We start from the raw sequence: 17,482 nt of genomic DNA, 5'->3' as shown, positions 1-17,482 counted from the left end.
TCATTGACGAAATTGAGAAGAATGAATGGGTTGGCAACGTGCGACGTAGTAAATGAACGATGAGACGCGAGTGAAAAAATGGAAGTTTACAGTGCTAATGATTGCCAAGATGGATACAATTAAAAATTAAGTGAATAATGGGGTGAGTTAAACTACCCTAAGTAAATGATGTTGATAGTGAATTAGTGACGCGAATTGTACGGTGCTTAACCTAAAATTCAACACGCGCTCGACATTTCACAGATGCGGAGTGGAAGAATCGCATGATACGCCTGTCTCGGGTTCCCCTCCAGCATTTGTCTCAGCATCGCCCGGCGCTAGTAATGGAATTAGTTTGTGCACAGGCCTAAGAAATTGAGACTTGGCAGTACGGACAGTTGCGACTCGAATTGAAGCATCTGGTCCCGGGTGTACGTTTACTACGCAAGCGAGAGGTCATTGAGTGGGAGGAAGAAGTTCACTTTTTATAAGGCAGAGGATTCCGGCCTTGATTAGTGCTTTGTCCTTTTGCCATTTGCCTCGAGTTTGCAGTGAATTTAAGTACTCCCGTGACCAGCGCTTCCAGAAATGTTGTTGCATTTATTGTAATAATTGCCAACGAGACAAGCGTGATGCTGGAAGGTCCTCGAGGCTGGGCTCCGGGATTGCGGTAAGAGGTTCCCCGATCAAGAAGTGACCAGGCGTTAGAGCAACTGGATCCTCAGGGTCGTCTGACATAGGCAACAAAGGTCTGGAATTGAGACAAGCTTCGATTCCCGTCAGAAGCGTGGTCAGCTCCTCGAAGGTCAATCGCTGCTCGCCAATGATTCTGCGGAGGTGATACTTAACGGACTTAACAGCTGCCTCCCAGAGTCCGCCGAAGTGAGGAGCGGAAGGAGGATTGAATTTCCAAGTAATTCCTTCTCTGGAAGCTGCGGCGAATGGGCCTCCTCCCTGTTTCTCCGATTCGCGTAGAAGGGCACGCAGTTCGTGGTGAGCGCCTACAAAGTTCCGTCCACAATCGCTGTAAAGTTCAGCGCAGCGACCACGCCGTGCCATGAAGCGTCGTAGAGCGGCCAAGAAGGTATCGGTGGACCCATCCGATGCAGCCTCCAGATGTACGGCCTTCGTGACGAGGCAAATGAATACGGCGATGTATCCCTTCGAGGTGCGCTGACCACGGCCACGACTGGATCGGAGCAGTATTGGTCCCGCATAGTCAATTCCAGATCTGTAAAAGGGACGACAAGGCGTTATTCGTGATAATGGAAGATTTCCCATTTTTGGTTGTGCAGTTTGTCCCTTCCAACGTATACAAGTGGTGCAATGTCTGATACAGGACTTGACCATATGACGACCCTTGAGGATCCAGCACTCTTGACGCAGAGTAGCGAGCGTCAGTTGAGTTCCCCCGTGAAGGCATCGCTTGTGCGCAGCGTCTACCCACAGCCTTGCCAAGGCAGAGTCGTCTGGAAGTATAGCGGGATGCTTCCTGTCGTAGGTGAGGTTGGTGACCTGGAGGAGGCCGCCAACGCGCAGCACCCCATCAGGATCTAGGAAAGGACTGAGCTTGGCTAGCCTGCTCTTGGATGGTACCGGTTGGTTTTCCGGAGAGCCCTGATGTCCTCCGTGAAGTGTGCAGCTTGCTCCAGCTGCAATAGAGTGAGTTTGCATGATAGTATCTCGGAGGCAGTGAGAATTGCCTCTGTTTTTCGTTGTCCAGGCCGCCAACGACGACACCAAGCCAGAACTCGGAGTAGGCGAGTCAGGTTAGAAAACCGCTCGATCAAGGAGCATGAAGATCCTTCGAACCGGCGAGCCAAGTGATGGATCAGTGGTTCAGTGACTTCGTGGTGAGCTTCACTGTCCACTGCTTCCGGAAGGTGTCCGGATGAAGAAAGCCACTCGGGCCCTCGCCACCAAAGCTCGAAGTTTACCATCTCTGTTGGATAGAAGCCCCTGGAAGCACAGTCAGCAGGGTTCTCCGCACTTCGTACATGATGCCACTTAGCTAGAGGCACCATCCTCTGGATTTCGGCGACTCGGTTGGCCACGTACGTCGGCCAACGAGATGGATGTCTCTGAATCCAGCTGAGAGTCACCGAGGAGTCAGACCAGAGATGTAGTCCGATATCTCGCAAGTCGAGCACCTTCGTGATGTGGTCGGTGAGTTTGGCCAACAGGAACGCTGCGCAGAGCTCAAGACTCGGTAGTGAGATCCTCTTCAACGGAGCCACCCTGGATTTGGCGACGATAAGTGAAACGGTGGCAACTCCCCTTTCATCGAGGACTCGAGAGTACACCACTGCCGCATAAGCTCGCTTTGAAGCATCAGCAAATCCGTGGATCTCGATAGTTTGATTGGAGCCACTGATACCCAGCCATCGTGGGACGCGAATAGTTTGAAGCGTGGGCAGCTGCTGCTGGAACTTCTGCCAAATGAGTTCCTCCCTTTCTGGTAGAGGTGCGTCCCAATCAATCTTGAGTAGCCACAGAGACTGCATGAGCACTTTTGCGACTATCGTGACGGGAGCCAACCAGCCAATGGGATCGAAGAGCTGTGCCGTCCCGCTGAGCACCGCTCGCTTAGTGTAGCCATTGTTCCGGATCGAAGTGGCAGCGGAGACCTGAAAACAGTCAGAGGAAGGGAGCCATTGGATACCGAGGACGCTGTGCAATGTAGGAGAATCCCATTCGACTATTCCCTTCCGCTCGTCGATGGAGAGTCCTTTCAGAAGTTCCCGAGAGTTGGAGGCCCACTTCCTAAGTGGGAATCCGCCCGCCATGAGAAGCTCTCGGACCTCAAGTTGCTTTAGACGAGCCTCTGGAAGGGAGTCAGCTCCGGTGAGGACATCGTCCATATATATGTCCCTCAGTACGGTTTGGGAGCCTCGTGGATACCGCAGCTCTTCCAGTTGGGCGAGTTGACGAAGACATCGGATTGCCAGGTAAGGTGCACAAGCAAGTCCGTAGGTAACAGTGTTCAGCTCGTAATCTAATATGCCTTCCTTCTGTCCAGGTCTCCACACGATCCGCTGCCACCTTCGGTCTTCAGGATGGACGAGAATCTGCCAATACATTTTCTCGATATCAGCTGAGAACACGAATCGGTACCACCGCCATCTCAGCAGCACGTCAGCAAGATTAGGCAGTAGATTAGGACCCCGAAGAAGGAAGTCATTGAGTGACTTCCCATTAGCAGAAGGCATTGAGCCGTTGAATACTACTCGTAGTTTGGTAGTTTTGCTGCTTTCCCGCAGCACTCCGTGATGAGGAAGATAATAGGAGTTACTGCCGGAAGAAGGTGGCGTCGAAGACATGTGCCCCAGTGCCTCGTAGGTGAACTCCTCAGAGCGTCGAAACCTGGAGCTTAGACCATCCATAGTTTTCACTGCGGTGTGTCGTGAGTCTCCCAACTCTGGAGTGGCCTTGAACGGCAGCCGCACTATGAAGCGACCATCAGGATGACGAGCGTAAGTGGTGGAGAAGTGTTCCTCCGCTCGGATGTCGTCTTCCGTGCCAGGAATCGTTGCCTCGATTTCCTCCTGCTCCCAGAACCTCGATAAGGAAGCCATCAGTTCCTGGTCTACCCTGCTGTGATGTACCGGGGCCTCAACGCGATCAGACGAACCGTTAGAATTCGAAGGTCCCGTTCCTCCGGTCAGAATCCAGCCGAAGTGGGTCTCCTGAGCGACTGGAGTGTGTGGCGGCCCTTTCTTGACACCTTCTAATAGAATAAGGTCGTAGGACTCGGCTCCTAGGAGAATATCAACTGGATCTGAATGGTGAAAGACGGGATCGGCGAGTTTCAACCCCTGAACGTGAGGCCAAGAGCCGGGAGAGGGTAGATTTCGAGGTTGGTAGTTTGAGAGTTCTGGAAGAACGTAAGCAGGAATCTCGAATACAGTAATTCTTCGATCGGAGTCTTGGGGGGTGTCTCCGATCGGAGTCCAGTGCCTACTCACTCCACTGCCGGCCAACGGTGCTCCGCGCCGTAGAGCGGCGATGATTGATCTCGGCTCGGGTATATCGGTGTGAACACCACACATTGACTCGAGTGAATCGAGTTCTCAAACTTCTTAATTTTAATGATCGGTTTATGGGACTTTTACTAGCTTATTCCTGGCGTTTGTCTGATTAAAATGATACCAAACACGATATAATTTCAACGTTATTTAGTGGTTTAATCGACGGTAAAAGTTTCGAACGCAACGAAGAAGAGCGTATTGGAAAGAAAAAGATGCGAACCGGCAACGGCTACTGTTCGCGTCTCTTTCTTTCCAATACGCTCTTCTTCGTTGCGTTCGAAACTTTAATCGTCGATTAAACCATTGGCCAAATTATATCGTGTTTGGTATCATTTTAATCAGAGAAATGTCACGAATATGTTGGTGAAAGTTCTATAATGATATCACAGAAAATAAGAAAGCTGTGGTCTTGGTGTTTCATTGTGATGACGCACGGGCCTTTAAACTGTGCCGGCGACGGCGACACGCGATCCTATTTCATTCTGTCCTTCTCTATGTTCGGCTCGTCGTTTGAAGTCTCGGCGAGGTAGACGCAGTCATAAAAATATAGCCTCCGTACTCTACCCAAGTCCGTCCAACACCCGGGTGTGGAGACTTCGATCGAAAAATTACTGTATTCTCTTTTGCTCGTGATGAGGAGCAATGGCTAGCACAGTCTTCCCCCGAGTGAACTGAGCTCTGGATTTTCCAACGCCACGAAGAGGAATCCTAGCCTGGCTTATTTGGAGACCGAGCCGCTGAGCAAGAGCTTCTGAGATTAATGACACCTCACTGCCGGGATCGATGAGTACGCGGGCAAGGCTGCTTTGTCCAAGTGGGCCTAGAACTAAAACACGAGCGGTACCGAGAATCACCGAAGAGTTACTCACGTGAGTAGATACCTGCTGCACGCAGGCTCCAGCTGAATTATTCTCCTGTTTAGATGGAACTGCTTCGTGTATCAGCGTGTGATGCTTGCCTTCACATCGCTGACATCGCTTCGAGGACTTGCAATCATTAACTTGATGGTTACCAAGACAGTTGAAGCATATGTTTAATGCACGAACAGTGTCCTTTCACTCAGAAGGTGACTTCTCACGGAATTGCTTGCAGTGCTGAATGAAGTGCTGATCCTGACAAAGGCTGCAGGATCTTCCCGAGGAGCTGCCCTTGGAAACTTGATGGACCTTGAAGCTCTTGGTTGCAGCTTTCTTGCTTGGTGCTGACTCCTTTTCCGGAGGAGCCTCCAATTCTTCGCAAGTTTGTATGCGTCCGAGCATAAACTCTCTCAATTGTTCCATAGTGGGGATTTCCTTTGAGAGCTTGACTAAATCCTCCCACTCACGTCGTGACTGTTGATCCAACCTTTGGGTGGTTAATTCAACGATCCAGTCTTCGGCGTTGTTCACAGGTCTGTCAAGGTTGACAAGGGCATCGACGGCATCAAAAGTTTCGTCGAAAAGTCGCTGCAATTCGACGGCGGATTCCTTGCGAACTGGAGATAGCTTCGAAAGGAGTCTGATTTGTGCTTGGACCAGCTTTCGACGATTCTCATAGCGGTTTTCAAGTTTCTCCCACGCGACCTGGAAGTTTTCTGCAGTCGTCTTGACATTTTTCAATAAGGCTGCGGCGCTACCCTTCATGCAGGTTTTAAGATAATGAAGGCGTTCTACAGGCGAAAGAGTAGGGTCCTTGATTATCAGTGATGTAAATAAATCGCGATAGGAAGGCCAGTCCTTGTATTGCCCGTCAAACGATGGGAGAGGCATTTTCGGCAACACGGCGCGCGACCTTTGAGTGCCCGTCTCGCCGACCGTTGCGTTTGAATTTGGAGATTCTCTAACGGTCGCTGAGGCCTTGAGGTCCGAAATCATGTCTCGCAGCAATCCGGACTGTTCCATGTGGATCTGTTGCACATCGTCGTACTCGTCTTCCTTGATGTACGCACTTTCTCTTAATTTCTAATCCTTTTCAGCAGCGGCTCTGATGACGGAATCTCCCTTTCGATAATCAGACCATAATTCTTGGAGGGTAGTAAGCCTTTCCGCATTTTTTGATGTTTGCAACGATTCTGGAAATCCGTTCGCCGATGAGCTGCTGATTACTGACAAGGTCAGCCATTGTTTTTGATTCACAATTTCAAACGCACAACGGTTAAAAATCACTTTGTAAATTTTCAGTGAACTGCAGCACTGAATCTGGCTCGAAGGACCAAATGTTTGAGATCAGACGGGACAAAAAACCTCACTGAGTTTTTACGAGCACACTTTATTCCCGTCTTGCGGTAGTCACAACAAAAACTTTATACAAAAAATATGTACAACGTTCAGCACAATTGTATGGTTGACTGAAGCAAATAAAGAACTGAATAAAGTAATTTCGAAAGAACGTGATTGTTCACAGCAGCGTTGCTGAGAACGAAGGTAGAACGAATGCTTATTAACTGAAAAGACTGGTCTGACGACGCGCGACTTTCGTAACGAAGCTAATCAGCGATTGATTCGAAGATCGATCAGAAGAGCGGATTTCTCTCTCCGTCGGAACGATGACTTGCTAATCGAACATCTCGACCAATGGAATTCCATTAGGCAAGTCGATAATCGATCCGACGGCGACAGTCTATAGCGCGAAGCGCTTCTGATCGATCATCGATCTCGCGACGACGAGCGGAGCAGCCAATCACCGGGCTGCGTGGTGGTTCGTGCGTCACGATCTTACGATACGCGCAGCCAATCCCAAACATCCCTTTACCATTAAAATTAATATTTTCATGTACACATTTTATTTTACATAACAAATTAAAAAATATAATGTGTACTATAGAAACATGTTTTTCGTCCGGATGGATGAAATAATTTTGGCCGTTGTAATATAGTGAAAAACGTGTGATACCTCATACGTATTACATGTCCGTAAAACCATCAATTTGCAAGATTTCAAGGAATTTCTTTGAGGTACGTTCATATTTTACTAAAGACTGCAACATATCCAAATTTGAACAAAATCCGAAACAGTAGTCCTATTTCGCATGGAAATGTGGGGATACTCAATTACAATCGCAAGCAGAAAAATTCCAAGATTCGTATCTTTACATCTTTGATTGGCTACTATATCTGTTTTATGCTTCAACCGTTTTCGATGACATTTTGGGTATTCGGATGGTGTCCCCCCCCCCCATTTTCTGTTTTAAAAATCTTAAGCTAATAAATATGGATTCGAAAAAATCGTTTGTCTCGCTCTTTCCGAAACCATTGTCTAAACATATTTAAACAATCATAATGTGTTAATATTGGATATAACTGTATTCGGAAAAGTGTACAGAACCTTCTGCTGCAAAGAACAATTCAATATCTTTTATAATAACATCACAATATTTGTTTACAGTTGAAAAATGTGCCTTTCTTACGGACGTGACTTCCTTGCAATTTTTGAGCGAAAACCTCTCTTAAATGCATTTAGTTCGGTATTACTTTATTGTCGGACCCACGAAGAAAGACTCTGAAATCTCCCTGTGCCTCAATAGCAATTATGTGTTATAAACCTTGCAGACCTTCACGGTCAGTTGTAGGCTGCAGCTATTTATTTTTGGGGTTTCCCGTCAACCCGCACACCGTGTACAGCGACTCTTTTATCTGTCTTCCACCTCCATGGTGGCCAAGTTGGGAGGGGACACCTGCCACGTAGTGAAAAAACATTTTCAATTTGTTTAAGTCCAACAAGCAGTCCAATACATTTCCCCGTACTAGCGATAGCGGAACAACAATGGGTTAAGATATTAAACCGTTACCGCCCACTACTACGCGATTGTAGGGGGTGGCAAGGCGCCATCTCGTATGGGTCCGAACTGGTGACATTGTATTGATGCGAGCGTGAGAAGAAGGTTACCAGGCAGGACTACGGTGACGTGTCTCTAGGTACGAATGAGCGGCCGATTGGATCAGAGCGGAGGAGGCAGACCTCGTTTCACACGCATTTTCGGCTGTCGACGAAATATTGGCTACAGCGGCCACATATACCATTTTGCGTGCAGCGTCGAAGTCAAAACATTGGGACTACGGGCGCGGCTGTGGTGGGGATAGGCAGACCTAGCGATGATAGGCTCGATTTGTTTATGTGCCGTTCCCGGGGCTGTACTCTATGGAGAGTTTTATGACAGGTCATTACTATTGAGCTGGAAGTCGACACTTTCTCGGACAACACGTGTTGACTTGTGTTAACTTAAAAATTACTTTACAGTAAAAAATTATGAATAGGACGCGCTAAAAACAGCTTTCTGAAAAATTGCTTCGCTGTCGATCGCCCAATAATGACCCGACCATTTGCATGCCGAATGTTTTATAGCCGCAACGCTATCGTACGTCGCACAGTGGTGCAAAATCCCCAAGACGTGGCAATAATTCGTTTATTATGTCATTTTTTAAAATCTATGTGTATTGAAATACATTACAGTATTAATGCATCGATCATAGATTGTAATAGAACCTAACCCAAACACTGACATTGGAAAGAACTGTGACATACATTTGAAGGAAAAAATTTTGTCTCATTTCTTTGTTGTTTTTGTGTATATGCACTCCTTGATTTTAAAAAGTTTCATAGTGTAGATATTATTCTCAGTGCGGTGAGTACATTACTTTAAATTATAAAAAATACAAAGCTAATTATTAATTTTTTTGTATGTTATTGAGACTCCGAGTCCCACCGATTTTTATTTGGTTATAATCCAAAAGTTCGCGACTTTTTGTGACTGTCCGACAAATATGGTCACGATGGTTTTGGAAAGAGCGAGGTAAACGATCATTTCGAATCCACATTTATTAAGATTAAGATTTTTAAAACTAAGAAAATATGAAAACAATATCCGAATACCCAAAGTCACAAGTTTTTCATTAAATTATATCATAGTGTAACCATAAGAGTATTTAATAAAAATAGGAGGGAGGGAGGGAGGGAGGGAGGGAGGGATTGGCGACATGAAAATTATTTGAAGTGAACGCTGCACCGAAATATATGGCGCGAGGGCTGTCCTGTCGGTTGATGCAGGACGAAACTAAAAGGGCCTCACAGACGGGCCTACCCACACATTTGCGATGTCTGGCCGAAGCCTCTGACTTCACCAGGTCTGTCGGTCGTAGGATGCACTGTAAGCGTACCCTTACACGCCGTTCTATTCAAATCGCGTTGCGAACGCTTCGTAATTGCGCCGCGAATAACATACGTGTGCTGGTTAGAGGAGTCCGTGGTGTGCCCAGGGAACCACGAGCAACGGTAAGTCGCACTCAGTGATCCATACGATATTTCGTTGCGCGACGGCTCGTCCTTCGCCGCGCGAGGACAAACGCTTCCCGTTCCGTCCTCGATAATTCGCTCGCATTCGTTCGGGAATGTTTTGAGGTTTTCGAGATCCTTTCGAGAGAGTTTTCTTCTTTAAATTACGTGCGACAGAGTGTCCTAAGGGGAGCCGCGTTTCGTGAGAGTAATCTCTTCGGTATCTTCGCGTTTCTCGAATCCTGTGTCTCTCGCCGAACATCGTATTGTTCTCGTCGACGAATGCGTTGGGGCGAATCGCGTGCGGAAGTCATCGCGGCAGTCTCGCAGTTCTCCTGTTATCTGCGTTTCGCGTTTCTAGCGTCCGTACGAACGAAACGACGGTAAATTCCAGCGATATCGTTGCGAGCGAAATCGGTAAGACAACCGCGCTGCGAACTATCATCTCTCGCTATTTTGTAAGAAGACCGCGGCTCTCGGGTCGCGGCCACGTGGCCGCAGATTTTGTATCTTATCGACTGCTGTAATAAATAGCTCGAGACCATATCGTATTCGATTTATTCGATTCTCTGTGAGATCCGTCCTGCCGAGAGGGCTGCCCTAGTCATCCCGTGTTCGAACTATCTGGCCCAGTCGCGACGTCAATTTCGATCCGCGTATCTCGAAGATTCGACTCTCGATCTCGGCTTCTCCGAGCTCGAGCATTGTTCCGCGTTTCGTGTGGCATCCTTGCGGTGCCTGGCGCCCGAACCTTTCATTTTTCGTGAGAAAATCGTCGAATCTTCGAGCCTCCTTTGTCTCGGGCGGACCGCATGTACTCGGCCTGCACGCGGCCTGGTCTCAGCGCCTGCAAGACCCGAAGTTAACCGGCTTTCGCGAGTCAAACCGCTCGTCGAAGAAAGGTTAACGTGACGATACATGCACGCGAACGAACATATTTTACAATTCATTAGTCGTGTGAAAGATTTACGTCTCGCAATCATAGATTGTTACCTCAGCAATCCGAATAAGGCTGAAATCAACAAATTAATGCGCGATAGCTTCATTCGAGGTTTGATCCCTCGACTTCGTTCAGAGGTTCGTCATTGCCGAAGTAACTCGCTGAGAACCGTTTTCGACGAAGCAATAAATAAATAATTAATTAATTAATGAGTTACAAATATCTTGAACTCGACCGCGTGCGTTACGACTGACCGCATAAACAAGTTCGTTTTTCCGATACGTACAATAGTTATCGCTATGATAGAAGCCCTTCACCGTATCGCCGTGAAGTAAACACGCGCTCGAATTCGTTATAACAACGAGATAATTTTAGCCGATCCCCTTCGCCGTATCGACGAGACAGTTATTCTAGTAATTCTAGGCAAGAGTCGGACCGCGAGGCATCGCCTTAAGAGAGCGAGCCGATATGTTTACACGAGCGTCACCGAACCGCGGCGGCGACGTATATCTGGAACGACCGGGTCTGTTTACGAGCGCTTCGCCGAACCGTAACGCGGTAGCTTCACACGTAGCGCGTTTAGAGTTGTTTATGCGTCCTTCGACCGACCAAAGCGATGATTTACGACATCGGTCCCGTTATGATCGCCAGGGTCCTCAACTTAATTTTTCAAATAATAATAATCGCAACTTCGAATCACGCAGTCGAAATGATTCTTTTCGATCAGACAACGACAATTACGTACCACCTCAACGCCGTGAGCCTAATACGAACGACCCGCGTTCGTCGTCACGATACTGTACGTACTGTAGATTTCCGGGACACGACATACACGAATGTCGCAAGCGCGAAGCAAACAACCGTAGCCCGTTGGGAAACGGGATGCTCCTCCCGTCCGCTGCAAACTCTCAACGGGAGGAAAAGAACCATCAGGTCGTCAGGACGATTTCAAGCACGAAAAATCTCGAGACAAGCAACGAGTCACAAAAATAACTCTTGATCCGGACACTGCCATACCACACGTGATTATTAACTTCCCGATTTTATAGGGAAGTTATTGTAATGACCCCGAAAATCGAAAATCGATTTTTCAGCAGATCTTCACGTTTCATGGTCTCATTGTAGTCATTTTAGACTATTTTCAGCAAAATGTTCGTGTGTGTGTGTGTGTGTGTGTGTGTGTGTGTGTGTGTGTGCGTGCGTGCGTGTGTGCGTGCGTGCGTATGTCCGTTTCTATGTAATCAAATTTTTCGTTAACGTTTCAGAAAAAGTAACAACGTGATCAGGATGATGAATGATGCAATCGATGTGCCCCGCTGTAACTTAGGCCGTCCACACACGGGTCGATCGTCGATTCGGTCGACGCGATTCCAGTCGCATGCGATTCCCCCCTCCACGTGACTTCCAATGCAAATGAATGGAGAGCCACACACGACTGAAATCGGCTCGACTGAAATCGCGTCCGTCGCATGAACCGTCCACACACGGGTCGATCGTCGATTCGGTCGACGTGATTCCAGTCGCATGCGATTCCCCCTCCACGTGATTTCCAATGAAAATAAATGAAGAGCCGCACATTGAAATCGCCGCGATTCTAATCGCGTGCGATCGGCAGCGAAGTTGGAAAATCGCGTGGATCGTACGATTCGCGTGACTCATGGAGGTAAGTTTGTGCAGTTCATGTAATTTAAATGATTTGGCCATTATTTTTTGTAGTTTGAGTGCATTGCACTCTTCGATGTGGTCTATATATTTAGGTTACATAGGTTATTATTTATTTATTATCTTTTTTTATGTTATTACGCATACTAATAACATTAAGGTAAGCTTTTTATTTACATAGTTGAATATAATCATGTAGGTTTATGAAAAACAAAAACAAAAGGCAAAGTAAAAAAAAATTGAAGTCACAGGGATTGATAAACTGTTGTACAATTTTCTGTGGAGTGGGAGTGTTCTTAGGGAGTTGTCTTCTCAGGTCGATTTAATCCGGAAGTATTACCACTTGGTATATTGAGCGAAGATTGAGGGAAATCTGTTGAACTTCCACCAACCTCATCTATGAGGAGCAAAGCTCTCCTTTTGTAACTCCTCAGATAAGCATTGCTCCTCATAGATGAGGTTGGTGGAAGTTCAACAGATTTCCCTCAATCTTCGCTCAATATACCAAGTGGTAATACTTCCGGATTAAATCGACCTGAGAAGACAACTCCCTAAGAACACTTGTAACGAATATAGCGAAGGCGCGAGACTCCTCTCTCTCCGGCTCGCGATCACCGCGAGATGGCCGCCGCGAGCACACACGGTTTCTCGCAAGTACCGCGGCGCCGACTGGGAAGGCTGCAGCCACGACCGCGAGAGGGCCACCGCGGGCACGCGTGGGTTCTAGCGAGAACCGCGGCGACGGCCGCGAGATGGCCACCGCGGATCCGCGGTTTCTCGCGAGAGAAACTGTACCCGCGAGGGTATAAATACGCGCCGCGGACCTAGAGAGAATCAGTCGGGGTCTCCGAGCAGTGAACGATTGCTATTAGTGGCTACTCCACGAACGCAGTCTGACGCAGCAACCGAGAACCAGGCTTCCTACCCGCCTTCCGCCGCACAGTGGGGTATTTGGCCTGTTTAGCGCGCCAAAACAATTGCGACGTTATTAATAGTGTGGAGGTCATACTATTATATATCGTTGAATTCGTCTTAACACCACCTACAACACTATCAAATCAAAAATACAACTTAATGTTTAAAAAATCGAAGCGACCTTGTTTTTCTGTTTTAAACAAAATTTTTTCGAAGTTTTATATATTGAAGTTTATATGGAAGTTTAATACTGTTAAACTTTTGTTTCAAACATTTTTTCGTAAAAAAAAAATATATATTATAAATATTAATTAATTTTTATTAATTTTTTTTATAATATAAATTAATATTCTAGCAATAATGACTTTCATTTTCCTTCATTTACTTCCAAGTATCTATTACCTACAGCTCAGTAATTTCATCATTATCAGTCATATGATATACGGTCGGTTCATGCCATACTGATCTAAATCGCATAAAAAGGTATGTTACAGCAAGAGATCGCATATAAACTTTTCAGGATTGTATAAAGCAATGTCTAATGACACTGTCCAACAAATTTCAACTTTTTAAAAGTATTTCGATTCCCACTATGCGATTCTTGTAGAGTTTTCCGCGCTGATTCCGAATCTGGTTTTAATTTTTTCCCTATACGTCCAGTTTTTGAGAAAATGGAGTTTAAAAAAAAGACATATTTTTCAACTTTAAACAAATATTGCGATGTTATTATAAAAGATATTGAATTGTTCTTTACAGCAAAAGATTCTGTAGACTTTCCCGAATACAGTGATATCCAATATTAATACATTATGATTGTTTAAACATGTTTAAACAATGATTAAAGACGGAGATGCACCACTTTTGCACTGAGGCCACAGGTAAAGAGCCAGACCCAGGGGTCGAGAAAGCGGACGCCATAAACGAAAAGTACAGCCGAGAAGCGTGCTGTTGGAGGTGCGGGCAGAGGGGCCATCAAAGAATAGAATGCGGCAGGCCCCAAAAACTGTTCTGCTCTTACTGCGGTACAACAGGGCGAACAACTATCCGCTGTCCGTGCAATAATGTGACGGGAAACGGATTCAGAGCCGGTGGCAAAGGCACCGACCGGCCGAACAATACAATGCCAACAGGATTTTTACGCAGGTAATCATCTACGGGCGCAAGTTTCAAGCGCTCGTAGACACAGGGGCAACACGCTCCTACATCCGCCAGGACATAGCCGAGTGGAGCTCACAGAACGGAGCGAAATCCACCCCTACCGAGCTGACCGTCCGAATAGCAGATAACTCAGCGGTCCCGTTGGAAGGGGAAATAGAAATCATAATCGATCTCTGCGTGAGCACGGTAGCAGTAACCTGCCCAGTACTACCAACGCTATCACAGCCAATGCTGATTGGCGTCGACATGCTCCGAGCACTAGGGGCCACAATAACAGTAGGCCCCTACCGCTGGACATTCCAGGATAGAGCCGACACAATCAACGGTCCGGAAGGCTTGAAGAAGTGTACGACAGAGCAAGAAAGGCAGCTACAGGCACTGTTAGACGAAGAGCTACCAAAATTCGCACAACTCCAGGGACCGACTCACCTGACCACTCACCGGATCCAACCAAAAACGGAGGTACCAATAAAACAACGGTACACCCTCCGTAATCCGGCCACGCAGCAAATAATAAACGAAGAGGTGGACCGAATGTTGAAGGACGGAATAATCGAACCATCAAAAAGCCCGTGGAGTTCACCAGTAGTGATAGTCAGGAAAGCCAACGGCAAGCCAAGATTCTGCATCGACTTTCGACGCGTTAACAGCGTGACAGAAAAAGATGCATACCCCCTACCTCAAGTGCAAGCTACTCTAGAGAAGCTAAGGGGCGCCAGGTATATCTCGACAATAGACCTGGCAAATGGATATTGGCAAGTACCGTTGGACCCCAAGAGTCGCCCGATTACGGCATTCACAGTACCGGGCAGGGGATTATACCAATTCAAGGTAATGCCGTTCGGGCTACACTCCGCACCCGCAACCTTCCAACGGCTCTTGGACACGGTAATTGGGCCAGAACTAGAGCCCAAGGCCTTCGTATACCTTGACGACATTATCGTCCTGGGAAAAACGTTCGACGAACATCTACGAAATTTACGAGAGGTACTAAACCGGCTGCAAAATGCACGGCTAAAAATTAATCCGGAGAAATGCCAGTTCGGCCGTACCGAGCTCCGCCACCTGGGACATCTGGTAACAAGCCAAGGAGTACATACGGACCCGGAGAAAGTCAAGGCAATACGCAGCATCACCGCATCGAAGAACCTAAAGGAGCTACGACGCTTCCTGGGGATGGTATCGTGGTACCGTAGATACATACCCCACTTCGCGGACACCGCCGAACCACTGCATAAACTTCTGCAGAAGAAGAGAGGATGGACGTGGACCGACACAGAAGAAAAAGAGTTCCAAACGCTAAGGTCTCAACTGGCACAAGCCCCAGTGCTAGCCTGCCCCGATTTCGAGAAACCGTTTTATTTGCAAACGGACGCAAGTAACCACGGACTCGGGGTAGTGCTATCACAAGAAATCGAAGGGGAAGAACGAGTAATAGCATACGCTAGCCGCACACTAAACGGAGCAGAGAGAAACTACTCCGTAACAGAACAGGAGTGCTTAGCAGTGGTATGGGGGATCCGGAAGATGCGTCCATACCTAGAAGGATACCACTTCTTCGTAATCACGGAGCATCAAGCACTACAGTGGCTACAGAAGATCGAGAACCCATCAGGAAGGCTGGCGAGATGGAGCCTAGAGCTCCAGCAGTACAACTTCACGGTTAAATACCGTCGGGGGGAACAGAACTTCATAGCCGACGCACTGTCCCGTCAACCAGAAAACGCAGATCTGCTCGAACAGCCGAAGGATACCTGGTACGAAAACATACGGAGCAAAATCAAGGCCAAGCCAGACCGAGCTCCGGAGTATAAAGAACACCAAGACCAGGTATACCGCTATATCCTGGACACAGCCGGTTTACAACCAGAAAGGGAGTGGAAAAGATGCGTCCCCGCTACGGAGAGGCCAAAAATTCTACAACTAATGCACGACGACCCAACGGCAGGACACCTGGGCACAGCGAAAACGCTACACCGACTCACCCAACGGTACTTTTGGCCGCGGATGAGACACGATGCCATAAAATATGTCCGAAATTGCCGCAGCTGCCTCCAGTACAAGGCAATACAGCAAGCCCCGGCCGGGAAAATGTTTACGACACCAGCACTGGGACCTTGGGACGTCGTCACCGCTGATTTGGTCGGACCACTACCACGGACAAACCAGGGCTATACAACGCTAGTGGTAATTCAGGACAAATTTACAAAATGGACGAAAGTCCGACCACTACGGCAGGCCACCGCACCAGCAGTAACTAAAGCATTCGAAGAGCTGGTTCTCTTACGACATGGATACCCCGGATCGCCATCACAGACAACGGGAAGCAGTTTGAAAGCAAAGACTTTCACACACTCCTCCAGCGATACGAAGTACAACACCGGAAGACGCCGCCCTACACACCACAATGCAATCCAGTGGAAAGAACAAATAGGGTGATAAAAATCATAATCGCGCAATACGCAGAGGAGAATCACCGGGCATGGGATCAGATGGTCGCGTCAGCAGTCTTCGCATATAACACCGCGAGACACAGTGCCACAGGGATGACACCGGCATACCTAACATACGGTAGAGAACTCGCAGTACGAGGCACGGACAGGCCACCCTCCGGACAGCCCAGGGAAGATCCGACCCAGGAAGACTACGCACACCGAGAAGCGGAAATAAGCCGACTCCAGGAAGGACACCAACTGGCGCAAAACTCGCAAGCAAAGGCGACGGAAACCCAGAGACGCCACTACAATCTCCGCCGGAGAAAATGCCTACCCAAGATAGGGGATTCAGTCATGAAAAGGGAACACCCATTATCCATGGCCACAGACGGATTCTGCGCAAAGCTAGCACCAAAGTTCTCCGGCCCATACACAGTACGGAAAATTCTCGGGCCAACAGTCATCATGATCCAGGCCGGCAGAGGGAAACACCACCGGGTGCACATTCAAGATGTCAAACCGTGCACAGGAGAGGGGGAATACCTAGAAGACGAATCAGCCTCGGGTATAAAAGGCGTCAAGAGTCGACTAATTGTCACTCAAGCTCAAGATAGGGAAAGCGAAGGACCCTCGCCCAACATCAGCTGTAAGGAGAACGGCAGTTCCGCTCAGAAGGCGACCGGAGGAAAGGCCGATAGAGGCCCGAATCCGACAGAGGATAAGGGAGGGATCGGCCCGATGGCCGAATCAGACCCGACGACAACGGACACTGGTACGCCTGCCACCGAGGAGACAGAGCAGCCAGAGGCAAAGTGTCCCGACCGTTCGAGGCCAACCCCGAATCCGCACGGACCAAATAAGGGTCGATTCATAGCTCACCGGTTTCTGCAGCCGGGCCGATATTCTTACCCAGGTTTAAGTGGCACAGTTCATATCTGAGCGATTCCGGCGAATCGGCTCCGATTCTTTTCTTCGAGCCGGTGAGGCCATATCTCTCGAGCGGGTTGACAGCTCCACAGCAGGGAGCAGGGCTCTTAGCTGTGCGTGGCACAAAAAAAAGGTTTTTATGGGCTCCACAACTCCTTAGGTAAACTATCAGTAGTTCTCCTTTACAACAT

General features: G+C 47.9%; 1 protein-coding gene across 1 annotated transcript; it reads right to left on the bottom strand.

The window, feature by feature from the left end:
* Positions 1 to 237: 237 nt before the first annotated feature.
* Positions 238 to 6,107, bottom strand: LOC143220085 (uncharacterized). Its single transcript, XM_076445822.1, has 6 exons — positions 6,003 to 6,107; positions 5,086 to 5,920; positions 4,780 to 5,007; positions 1,712 to 3,853; positions 600 to 1,631; positions 238 to 419 (listed from the first exon to the last, which is right to left on the bottom strand). The coding sequence occupies exons 1-6, from the start codon at positions 6,105 to 6,107 to the stop codon at positions 238 to 240; spliced, it is 4,524 nt and encodes a 1,507-aa protein (XP_076301937.1).
* Between the last annotated feature and the right edge of the window lie 11,375 nt (positions 6,108 to 17,482).

The sequence above is a fragment of the Lasioglossum baleicum genome, unplaced genomic scaffold, assembly GCF_051020765.1.
Source record: "Lasioglossum baleicum unplaced genomic scaffold, iyLasBale1 scaffold0170, whole genome shotgun sequence".
NCBI lineage: Eukaryota > Metazoa > Arthropoda > Insecta > Hymenoptera > Halictidae > Lasioglossum > Lasioglossum baleicum.
The sequence above is the reverse complement of the archived record's forward strand: the minus strand, read 5'-3'. Positions and strand labels throughout refer to the sequence as shown.

Bases quoted from the DNA above. Each gene is read 5' to 3' on its own strand.
- LOC143220085 (XM_076445822.1), bottom strand. From the start codon at position 6,107: ATGGCTGACCTTGTCAGTAATCAGCAGCTCATCGGCGAACGGATTTCC. The intron at 5,008-5,085 runs GTGAGAAGTCAC...GTAACCATCAAG, and splicing joins TCAGCACTGCAAGCAATTCC to TTAATGATTGCAAGTCCTCG. The intron at 3,854-4,779 runs GTGAGGTGTCAT...ACGTTCTTCCAG, and splicing joins CGTACTCATCGATCCCGGCA to AACTCTCAAACTACCAACCT.